The 12,432-nt window shown below is 44.2% G+C and overlaps 1 protein-coding gene across 3 annotated transcripts in view; it reads left to right on the top strand.

Moving 5' to 3' along the window:
- Positions 1-665: 665 nt before the first annotated feature.
- The window catches only part of ABCG1 (ATP binding cassette subfamily G member 1), a gene marked incomplete at both ends in the record, with an annotated part of 50,781 nt that continues 39,014 nt past the window's right edge, over positions 666-12,432 (top strand). For all 3 annotated transcript variants that reach the window (XM_080352732.1, XM_080352731.1, XM_080352730.1), the window contains 2 exons: positions 666-707; positions 3,790-4,033. In XM_080352732.1, coding sequence (XP_080208858.1) covers positions 666-707; positions 3,790-4,033 — 286 coding nt within the window. The remainder of the gene's footprint in view (positions 708-3,789; positions 4,034-12,432) is intronic.

The raw sequence follows: 12,432 nt of genomic DNA, 5'->3' as shown, positions 1-12,432 counted from the left end.
GTGTGTAGTTCAGGCCCCATCTTTGCAGGATCTCACTGAATGCAGGTCTTCAATTAGAGGAAAAAATAACAAAGATGGAAACTTGGTGACAACCTTCATTTCTCTCCATTTCTGAACCACAAGAGCTTGTCTAGCTTGTAAGTCAGTGGCATGCGAGTCCCAGGGCCAGAACAGCCATCTCCACCTGTGGGTAGAATGGCACTTTAGTGCTAAAATAGATGGTGCTTCGATTCCCTGTTTCCTCAAGGAATGCCATCTTGCATCCCCTCCAGGAGTTCATTAGGAGGCAATGCCCTGCAACCCTCCCCAGCTATGTCCCAGCCAGCGACCCTCGGTCCCCCGTCCCCTGGAGAAGCGTCTGCCGCAGGTTTCAGCAAAGCCACGGCCACCCGCGGGACGACCTGCTGCCCACAGCGGTGACACTCTGCCCACGCCTCGCCACGGCGCAGGGATGCCCCTGCGGGCCGGCTCCCCCCAGCCCCACGGCGGGGGCAGTGCTTCCCGCAGCGGGCCGGGGCGGAGGCGGCCGCAGCGCGGCGGGAGGCCGCTCCCTCCCCGCCTGCCCGCAGCCAGTCTGTGCGGAGAGGCGGCACTCGAGGGCTCGGCGCGGTGCCGGCGGAGCGGGGCGGCAGGCGTTGCCAGCAGCCGGGCAGGCAGCGGGGCACATGGCATGTCTGATGGCGGCTTTCTCCCTGGGCACCGCTTTGGTAAGGGGCGCTCTGCCCTCCCTGCCGCCCTCCGAGGGGCCGCGGCGAGGGGCGGGCGGGGGGCGCTGCGCGACCGGTGCGGGCGAAGTGCGGGGCTGAGGGGGAGCACACACGGAACGAGGGATCCAGGGGGCTCCTTCCCGCTCTCCCCGGGGGTAACCCGGAGCCGGGCGACTGGCTCAGGGCTGCGTCCCGCCAAGGGGTGCCGGGTATCGGGTACGGGGCAGCCCCCCATGGCCGACGGGGGGTGTGAGGGGCCGGCGGCGCACGGCGGAGTTTGACCGCTGGTTACCTCTGGGCTGTAGCTAAGGCCGGGGGATTAGCGGCGGCTCCGAGCATGCTCCCTGCGCTGCTGCGCCCCGTCCTTTTCAAAACAGATTTACGGAGAGACCGTCACCTTTGCATAACAGCCGGGCGGGCGGCAGAGGGGCGGGAGGCGGCTGGGCAAGGAGCGGGCAGAGCCGGTGGGACCGTCCTGCAGGTGGGGACGGCCGGGCGTTTGCTGCCGTGTCCGGGGAGCGCCGGGAAGCGGTCCTGCTCCTCACGGGAGGGATAAAACTATGTGAGAAATTGTAGGGAAACAAGTGAGACGCGAGCGAGGTCCTTGAGAACATACCCTCTTCGTGTCTGGTGGGCACGGGTTGGGAGTGCAGGGCGGTACCTGCACATCGGTGTGTCAGTGGAGAAATGAGCAGTGGGTTGGTGTTGGTGGATGTAGAGTTCAGATGTGTTCAAGGAGCGGTTACCCAGGCTAAAGCTGTGCCAGTCGTAACCACAGGACTTGCCCACCACACAGCTGGGAGATGTTTCCCCCACCCCAAGTGCTCAGGGGAGGGGATCCCTGCCCAAGCAGGTGGTACCTGGAGGAGGCAGGTGTGTGATGGAGAGCTCACAAGACTCTGTCACCCTCTGCTGAGAACAGGCATTTCAGTCTGCTGTGTGGTTGAAGTGGCGTGCTTAATGACCCAGGAACAAAAGCGTCTGGCTTCATACTCAGAGATGATTAAGTAGGCAGAGACAAGGATCTGGTCCAAAGGATGTTTCTTTTTGAATTGTTCTAAACTAGAGAAGCTCCAGCTTTCTCTTGAACACTCAAGGTGACCTGCTCATTGAGTCTTAGTTTTTGGACATTCCCTCTCATGTGTGAAGGTTCTCAGTGGTTCCTCCGAACCAAACAGCTTATGAGTGCTAAAGCAAGCCTTGAAAACATTCAGGAAAGGTTATTGTTCACTCACCTTCTCTTATTTTTTAGGGAAGAGGGAGGTTTCCCTACTTGAATTGTTCGGTTCTAAGACGTTTCACATTACTCTTGTTATGTTCAAATTACATGCCATTACAGTCAACTATTTAAGAAGTTGGGAGTAAGTGTTACTGGATACCTGACCTTTGAGTAAGTTGAGTGCACAATTAAATATCTTACTTGAGTAAATGTGGTAAGCAGAGCTGATTTTTACATCAAGAACTTGAGACTTGTGCATAAACAATGTGAAGACGCTAGCTATAAAGTGGTTATGTAGGACTGTATTTTTACTATTTTTCATCAGTGGTTATGTAAGACTGTTTTTTTTTTAAATGTTTTTTTTCATCAGCATTTGTGACAAGTGGCTGTTCCGAGCAGCACTGCTTTTACAACATAAATGGGAAGACCACTGACCATGACAGAGAAGGCAAAAATAGCACAGTGAAAAGGAGGCAATGTAGCTTCTTGGTCTCATTGAACAACAAGTAGGGGAAGGCAGTGGCATAACCTATAGCTCTTCATTTGGGGGGTGTTCACTACCGATGCCTTGAAAAATAGTACAGCATGTATGCTGCCCAAGAGATACCTTTGGGAACATGTGGATTGTTGGGCAGATGTGACAGCATGGAAGGCCTAGCTCATAAACCAGCTATAAAAGTATTTTCCAATACTGATCTGCATTAAAAAATACTAAAATTTCTAATGGACAACTGTGCAGATGATGGGCCTTGCTTATGACATGCTCCAAACAACAGATGACAACAAACAGCTTCTGAACTGTTCAAAATTCTGTTTAGCTGAAGAGAGTTCACAATTGTTTTACTTCTGGCCTTATACACGTCCTTTTGATATTGGTATAAGGTGCCCATGCAGGTAAAAGGAAGGGAAAACATTCAGATTCTGTGTGCATAATAAAAAAGAAGAAAAAGCAAAGTGGCAGGCCATTGTCATGGCCAGGAGAAGAGGGGGAAGAGATTCAATCAAAAAAAATGCCGAGTGGAATTGCACTGAGTGCTACGATAGGCAAAGGGTAGTAAGAGGTATGAGTAAGCATAGAGCAGTGACCTTACAGTGTCAACAGTGCAAGTAGTGGACCAGGGTTTAGTATGTTTATGTAGCTGATAAGATTTCCATTAGGGATCACCATCAAGCAAGTAAAGTGTGCAAGGATTTTTGGTTGGAAAGTGCTGTGCTTTCCTAAAAGACCTCTAGGAAAGAAGTTGTACTGTTCCAGGGTGCAGAGTTTCAAGAACTATTAGTGCAGGAGCAAATAAGACACAAAGCAGTACATTTCAGAATTTACAGAAGTATAACTTGTGCAGTTTCGCATTTGCAGGAGTATATTCTAATCCAAAGGAATAAGAGCTCTTAGACATTCTGAGTGGTTGTCTTTTGAAAAGTCTGCATAAATGATAGTTCAGCTAGCTCCCTTCTCCCTTCAGCCCTGTCTCAATACAAGCTCTGGAATCAGAGTGACTAGAAACAAATTCTTTGAGTGTGTGAGAAGTCAAATACAATGGGAATTGAACTTATAAATGTTTTATTAGTCTGGTGCAAGAACTAACTCTGTTCTGAAGATACTGATGTGTATATACCCTTTGAGGGGATACTGGTGCTAAAGGAACTGCCCTTTGTGTGCTGCAAGTGCAAGAGCTTTTTTACCTCTTCTGTCAAGATGAGGCAGAACAAACAAAAGATTGTTCTATTTGTTTCCCCTTTCAGTGCATTACTGTGCAGAATTCTTGTGTTATTTAAATAATAATTCTAATGCAGAAGGTTTTAAAACATATTTGTAAACTAGAGTCTGTGAACTTTATCTATTCTCCAACTTTTTTCCTCTAGAACGGCAGCAATTCTGCTTGTACCATGGCCGAGCCAAAGTCAGTGTGTGTTTCGGTGGATGAAGTGGTGTCGAATGGCACAGATAACCAAGACATTCGACTGATGAATGGACATTTAAAGAAGGTGGACAATACTCTGACAGAAGCTCATCGTTTCTCCTACCTACCGCGCAGACCAGCTGTGAATATTGAGTTTAAAGAACTGTCATACTCTGTCCAAGAAGGACCATGGTGGAGGAAGAAAGGTGAGGAAGACTCAATCTTTTGGCTAACGTAGAAAGGTTATTGCCCATGTGGGTGGTCATGATAGGTAAAGTGAGTCTGTTGTGGATGGCAAAGCAAAATGAGTAAACGGAGCGTGTTTTCACGGTTACTTTTTGCTTGGCTTCTTGGCATACCCACTGCCCCCAGCTGGCACCATGGAACTCTCACGGAGCCTGATGCCCAAGAGTGTATGGCCCCTTTGCACTCCAAGAAACTGTAGCTGCAGTAGTTCATACAACTGCTTATTTTTGCCTCCCAATACTGAAGCACCTGAAGTAAATATAGTATTTATGTGCTGCTGAATATCTGTCCTGTGATCTTGCACGTCTACAGTTCATTGTGGAGGGTGGGTAGCATGCAGTAGTTTAAAGATGGAGATGAGGGGAACAGCCAGCATCTCAGAATTTCAGAAGGCGTTTGAAACCAGGATAAAAAAATATTCTCTTAAAATTCTGTGTTTGGAAATAAATGCTGTGAGCCATAGGAATGTCAGTCCATCTGTGTCTCCTGGTGTTCCATGGTGGGTCTCTGCAAGCTTACTGTTTCTTTTAGCTGGTGAAACCACTGGCTATTGCTAGGACTGAATCCTGAGGTTTAGTCAATGACCAGGATGCTTTTGCTAGCTACTTTGCTAGTAATACACATTAAAGTGTTCACAACCTACAATACAGGGCACACCAAAATGATACAGATACTGGATGAATCTCAAGTGAAGAGTTACCGCTTTCCGCTCACAATCCAGTTACACTTACAGCTGATTCTGAGACAATTCTGGTGCTGATTTACTGTTGAGAGTAAGGAGGGCACATTTAGCTCTCTTCTTATGTTCTTGATCTATTCCAGTTCTGAAAGGTGGGTGTAAGGTGGCTCTGTCCTTTTTCATCTGTTTTGCATTTGTTCTTTTTATACCTTCATCTGCTTTGTGTAGCCATGTGTTTCCTAGAGAGTTTTTGTTTTGTGTGTGTAACTAGTTATCTCTGAAAGAAAAACTAGGTCGTGCAGTAAATTCCGGCTAGTGAAAAGAAGTAAGCCCAAGAGAAAATACTGAAATCTTCAGGAGAATTTTGTGTACTGAATGATATAACTGCTCTTCCTCAAGGAATTCTCCCTTAGTAATGTAAATTGGTATGGTTGTGTGCTTTAGTTCTTTTTAATAGATAAGCCTCTGCCAATGCGCCACTCACCTGAGCCGTACTTGGTACTTGCACTTGCTCTGAGTCTATAAATCCACTGGTTTAAAGGTTCCACTTGAAATTGTTTCACAAAGTACATTGCCGCTGTCTGGAAATTGTGTCATTATCACAACACCAAGCCTTTAGTAGTCTAAAAACGTGTGGTATGAAAAACACTGGAGCTATGGCCATGGAAGCACTACTATATGTGGGCAGCCTGTGCATACAGTTATTAATTTGTTGAAGAATGTGGAAACGTAAGGCTTTAAAGGATTTTTTTAACATCAAAACTATATGGGCACATACCTCCCTTCTTTTAATTCTTTATTAAAATTGCATGTATCTGTACTGTCCATAGAAGAACAACTCAGTTTGGCAGCAACTTTCTTACATTCAAAATGTTTTTTTATCTTATCAGAACAAACTGAAAAGTTGAAGATGTGTTTGTTTTGTTTTTTTTTTTTCCCCAAGAAATGGAACTATGCCGTAGTGTCTTATGTAAGATTTAAAAACTTGAAGTTCCTAACTGGATTTCTTTCTTACTGGCCAAAAGCGATCAAGGGATTCTAGACCAAAAACCTCTGTCCACATTTGCTGACATGTCTGAGTGACTCAGCTTGAACAAAATGACACATCCTGACAAGCTGTCCCTCTGCTGAAAAGGACGGGTTGTGGTATTTAGCTCTAGGGCATGGCTGACTATGACTGTGTCACTACGCTTAGATTTGGAAGAGGAGGTGAGCTATCTGGCTATCTGTGAGCAGGAGTTCATATTCTTCCCTGCTCACCTGGTCTTGCACCATCTGTCTTTCCTGGGACCACTGAGGACAGCCTGTGAGTGGCTGTGGGGCATGCTGGCTACCAGCAGGTCTTGGCACTCTTCCGCCAGCCAAGGATCTAAAGAAGACTTGGGAGGGTTTACAGTCAATGCCAAGCTGAATATGAGCCAAAGTGTGTTCTCACTGCAAGTACAGTAAACCACATAATGAGCTACCTTTGGAGGACATGGCTAGATGGAGGCAAGTAGTTATCCTTGATGCTGGTGAGAGCACAACTGGAATACTGTATCCAGGTTTGGGCCTTCCAGATCAACAGAGATATTGGGAAGCTGGGAAGGGTCTGTCAGGAGTAGAAAATTGGTCAGGGAAGCTACAAAGAGAGGCTGAGGCAGCTGGCTTGTTTGGTCCAGTGACGGGGAAGCTGGGAGATGATCTTATTCTGGTGTATAACTACCTAGAGGGCAGGTATAAAGGCAGCAGAGCCAAGCTTCTGTCAGTAGTGCCAGCTGATAGACAAGAGCCAATGGCTACATATTGCAGTTTAGGTGGCTTACGGTGAACATTAGGAAATACCTGTTCACCAGGAGGTTGGTGCAGTGCTGGGACCAGGTCACACAGAGACAGTGTGCTTGCTCCCTGCCAGCAGGTGTAGATTTGGCTGGGTGGAGCCACAGCTGACCTTATCTTGTGTTGGTGATCATCTTGCTTTGAGCAGAAGGGTGGGCAAGGCAACCTCCAGAGGTCCCTTCCCAGCAACACTTCTATGATTCAGTGAATTGCTTGCCAGGTATAGAAACCTTCTGTAAACAAACTTTCCTTGGAGCCATATTCCCTACTCCAGGGAGTGACCCAATGTATTTGCTTTAATAAAAAAGGTTTTCCATTAGAGAAATAGAAAAGTGAATTGTCTAAACTGTCTCAAATAAAGGTAAGGACTGAACTGCCAGATTCCTTGAATTGTTTTAGTGGTTCTGCAATATAATTGTTTGTTGGCAATTTGGGATATCTCTATTTGAAACTGATGGGCTTGTAGATGAATACATGACATGTAAGACTATTCTGAATGCCTCTTACTGGTTTCTTCTCTAATGGCAAATGGGGACTTTGCAATGGGTTTTAATCTGTTTCTGATCAACCAAAGGGCAATATTGTGTCTTGAAACACTGGTGGATATTTTAGCTCTGTGCTCCTTGTGGGTTCCCTATGGTCAAAGGATCTGTCATTGCTGTGATATGAAATTTTTAAATTTATGTTTTTATGAGAAGATAGCAGAAAATATATTCCTGAAGGTACAAAGTCCAGTGTAGGAAATGCAACTGATTTAAAACCAATAAACTTGCATGCACAAGTTGAAAAAAATAATGAAGTGGGAGATGTCTCTTGATTCACGTTTTTCTTGGGTGCTGGTCATGGCAATAAGCAATAAGGGATGCTGGTATGAAAATGTGCCTTTTAAGTTAATGGTGTTTCTATTCTAGAATGGACCTTGGAAAAAAAACCCACTATTTCTACATCTTTCTCTGTGGCTGTAATGAATTAGTTAAAACTTTTCATGAGTGTTAGATCACCAAGGGAGAAGTATATTTTCCTTGCAAAGACAATTTGTGCCAGCATGTTGGAGAGAAATTCAACTGAAGAGCAACAACAAAAAATGTACTACCTTCAGTAAAGATGGTATTGCAAAGTAATGTTAAGGTTAGGCTCTAAATTAACAAAAGGAGGAATAATTAGTAATGCTGCCATTGTGTTCTGTACTTAGCTGTATTGTTCAGACAGTGAAACTCATGGTATGTAACATCATTTACTTGTTATTAAAAGCACAAAGAAATGTCAATTTGCATTGCTTGTCAACAACAAAGATGCTAAATAAACCATTCTAGACTTTAAATAAGAATTTTTCATTGATTTGTGTCAGCCTTAAAATGCCTAATTTATCTATTAAATCTCATTTTCTCTTTAAAAATAAGGAAGGGCATTTATTTTCATTCTCAGATTTATATGATAAATGCTGTACTACTCATTTCAATGAGGTTTTATCAAATTCATAGCAAAGATTGGCATGAGTCTGGACCCGATTGATTCATGGTATCATTCTTCTTGAAGTCAGTGGTATTAACAAGGAAGGAATCTGGCAGTTGTATCCTTGATCAAGGCAGCTGCATCTAACCCACTCTGTTCCATAGGAGTTCTTACCAGTGTGGGAATTTGGTAAAAGGTTAGAGAGGTAAAATTTTCAGAAGATCTCAGATGACTTTAGCATTTTCCTCAGAAAGCTTTTAGGGCATTTGTCAACTGGTAGAATCAACTGTTTCTTCAGTTTTGAAGGAAAGAGACTGATAAGTGACTTAATTTGGAACTTGTGAGGGTAAGGATCTTCCAGAACCAAAAATGTGTCTTGAGCTGTGAGCCCAGCCTTTGTCCAAGCACGTGCCCAGGGTCTGCAAGGTTCCAGGTTTGCGTGAGAGAGCTGCAGGACTGCTGGGGGAAAGACCATGTTGTGAGATTAAGATGGACTGGCAAAGCTTTTGTAGAAAAAGGAAACTTGAGCACACGAAGAAATAATGGGGCCGTTTAGTCTGAGAATACCTTCTCTGTTTTTATAGGAAGAGGGAGCTGGGTGGCTTCAAGGGGAAGAAGAGGAGAGTCCTCCATTAGATCCAGTATGGGCTTCTTAAATGAGGAAAAGTGAGATCCATAGAACTCAGAACAAACCGTGGCCAATATTCAGTGTATTGTCACAAAGCCATTTATCTAAGTGTTGAGAAAGAGATCTGGAAGTGGCTCATATCTTGGCTTCTGGACTGTTTAAACTGCAGTTGGAATTACAAACGATGGAAACACATATTGGTTTTACCAGTTTATACAAGAGCTGTAGATGTGTAGGTTTTTATGCTAGGACTGCCTGAAAACTGTTTGCAAGAGAATTTTGGAGAAAAGTCAGTGCCTTAGGTTTCCACAGTTTTTGTTGAAAGCACCATAAAGTAATCTGAATAGAAGAGTGGTTTGGGGATAAAAATGTAGATAGCCCCAACTATGAAGAGGGCACAAAAAGTACTTTGGAGCCTTCTGTCTGGGTCAAATTCATTGAGCTTTACTTTGAAAAGATATTTACATTCTGTATAGCCACCAAAGGACATTTGTCCTGTTGTTTCTAGATGTTTGTGTTATAATGTAGGAGGGAAACGGAAATATTGTTCTCACATAACTTGAGTGCATCCAGGAAGAAGTATTAATAAATTGGATCAAAGCTCCACAATAACTCGGGGATTACTTTTTTTCCTCTTACTTGTCAGTATTCATGGTTAATTAGGCAACTTTTTAGTTGGAAATTTCTCCGTTGTTATTTTTAGGACTCTAATGACTCATTTGTGCTGTGTTTAAGTTCTGATAGGATTTGGTCTTTAGTAACCTCTGAGGAACAGTCTCCACCCGGCCAAAATGTGTCCAGGTATTTTTATGGAGCAGTTTAGTAGTAATACAGAAATCTGTGCTCCATAGAAAATGTGATTTTTCTGTTATTTTGAGTTTGTTCTAGTGGCTCAGACTCTGTGGAAACAACCAGCCAGAGAGGTGCTGTCTTTTCTCACAAGGTTGTTGCTTCATGGCTCGGAGATTCAGCACATTAATAAATAAATAAATAAATTCAGCACATTAAAGGGCAGGAGTGGAAGGAGAGGAATGAAGGACTGTGCTTATTCTGGATAGCTCCGTCATGTCCGATGGGGAAACACGGAGTCTTTGGCAGGTTGCCTGATATTCATGAAATGAGAAAATTGTCCATCACAGTCCGAGACAGTGTCATCGGAACAGCTAGATACCTATTAATACACTTCAGCTAGGAGGTCTGTATGTTATGTTAATACTGATCTTTGCATAAGATGGAAACTTAACCCACTGTTAAATCGTCAGCAGAGATTTTAACAGGCTGGGTTCTGTTGATTTGCTTTGGTGCTCTATTACGAATTAGTTCTGGTATGTGCACTTGGACAGACCTGTTTCTTTTAATTTAGTTAGCCATTTTTTGCTGCATCCTTTCTGCGACTTCATTTAAGAGATTTCACCCCCCCCCACCCCCGCCCCCCACCGGGAGGTATCCAAAGACCCAAATGAAAAAGAGGAGGGGGGAGCCGGGGAGGGGCGAGGATTTGCCCTAAATTGTTTGCTAATCCTTGCTGGAAGAGTCGGGAAAAAAAAAGCCTGTCCTGGTCCCCAGCAGGTGCACTGCGGTAGCGGTGCGGCTGCTCGGCTGGGGCTGGCTCGGCGCGGTTACTAGCGGGCAATGCACGGAGGTAACCCGGGGAGGATGCTCTCGCCTCGCCGCCCCGGCGCTGGTTGGCTGCTCCAGGCGCTGTTGCTAAGACGGGAGGAAAAGATGCAGAACAGTAAAGAGCAAAAACCTCCTTTGCGAAAGAGTTCGGGGTGTTTGTGGTATGGGGTGTTTTTTGTTTTTTTTTTTTTTTGTTCCTTCTCTTTTTTTTTGTCTTTCTCTGACAGATGGCTTGTATTGTTTTTGTCCGTTTTTGCCTGCTTTGTCTGAGAGAGTGTTTTCATCTTGGAGAGCAGGATGTATGCAAATTGAGATCCATATGTTAGAAAGAATAAACAAGTTAAGCTGGTTGAAATGAACTGTGGCACTAGGAAAAAGCTCTTTAAGCAAATATTTTGTCGATTCTTTTTAAGTGACTTAAAATATTAGTGAAATGCATGAAAATGAAACGTAATTTTTAACGGAGGATTTCTAAATGCATACTTCAATCTTGATTAAATCCATGCAGTTTTACCACTTATTCTGCCTCCAGATGGTAGAAATATACCGAGTAGTCACTGTTACTGGAATAGTACACAGCATTTTATTAAGTGATAGATAACTTTCCTTAGCATCCTGTTGCATGAATTGTATAAAATGGAGGTTATTTGGGACAAGTCTTGATCAGCCCCTTTGTCTGACTCTTCTCTTGTTTCCCAGCTGAGTATGACCTTACTTCAGCATTACTTATTTTCCTCTATGCAGAACTCGTTGTTCTTGTTGTGGGTTTGATTTATTTTTGCACCTGGAGCTTTTTTTGGTAATATATCTGAGTTTGACTCAATGAGCTTTGGCCACCGAGACTTTGTGTGAGTAGAACATATTTTTCTGTTATGAAAACTTGTGGCTGAGAAAGGATGTTTGAGAGTGGTAACCAATTAAAACATTTCAGAATGTACATTCCAGGGAAGTGGTGATGGCAGTGGTGATGATGACTTGTCGGGAGCTTGAGCTCTGGTCTCTGCTGTTTCCATCTCGCAGTAGGCCTGTGTTGAGGGCTGGCTGTAACTCACCCTGACAGCCCTCCACTGCAACTTTCTGTACACTGAGTGGGATTTGATGAAATGCTTTGCTGTCCTCTGCCCATACACAGTCATCTCTTGCTTGAGGTGTTGAGGAGGTAGAGACAGCATGTACCGTCATATGGGTGTACTTTTTTCACATTTCGAAGTAGAATTAGTTCCATAGTCTGAAGATAACATCTGAAGTCTGAAAGAAGATGAAGCAAGAGTCGTTTTGCAATTTGAGGCTTCAGCCGTCAGATGGTTGATCAGGGTTCTGCATACCCTCAGTAAAAGGAAACAGGAATCAACAAAAGCAACTGAGAACAGAAGCTAGCTCAAGAGTAAAAATGCTGTGGGGGCCCATTTTTTGCTTGTGTCATGTCATTTTGGAAGGTGCCTTCTGGAGGCTCATAGGGTCTAAACTTACCTGCTTACTAAGTCAGGTGTTTTGTTCCCAGGGGATTTAGTATCTTAAGAGTTCAGCTCTGTATCCTCTAAGAAATTCATTGCTTCACACTTCTCTGTAGCACTGTTCTCGTAGGTAAACTGGCTGGCTTTGGGAAGAGAGAGTTCAGGGAACATGATACTACTCAAAATGTGGCAGATCCTCACAAGGAGTACTCAACTGTATTGTAATTCACAACCTGGCTACCTTTATCCTCTATTAGAAAACAGTATTTGGTCTTACTATTAAAATTAAGATCTCAAGACTTACTCCAAACAGAATTCAAGGAGAATCCCAGCAAAATTAACATAATAGTTTAGCACACAGGATTTAACTGATTTAGATTTAATATTGAGGCACTGCAGACTGAGGGGTCAGTGCTGGGTCTCAGGATGAATGTGCTTGAGGCAGAGCATGAATACATTATCCAAAAAGGCCAGGCCTTAGCCCCAGGACCTCTGGGATTTGCACACTCTTGAGGTGCATAAGGATACATGTCTAACATAAAACTGACTTTTCGACAAAAGTAAGCTGTGAGTCTAGGTCAGCTTGCCAATCATATGAAGTCAGGGAAGGTCCACCTGGCCCCGTGTCTCTTCTCTGACAGCAGCTAGAGCTGAATACTTGGGGAAGGGTTCAATGGCAGGCAGGTTTGTAGTAGCAGTGTTTCCCTA

Source organism: Nesoenas mayeri (assembly GCF_963082525.1).
Source record: "Nesoenas mayeri genome assembly, chromosome: 1".
NCBI lineage: Eukaryota > Metazoa > Chordata > Aves > Columbiformes > Columbidae > Nesoenas > Nesoenas mayeri.
The sequence above is the reverse complement of the archived record's forward strand: the minus strand, read 5'-3'. Positions and strand labels throughout refer to the sequence as shown.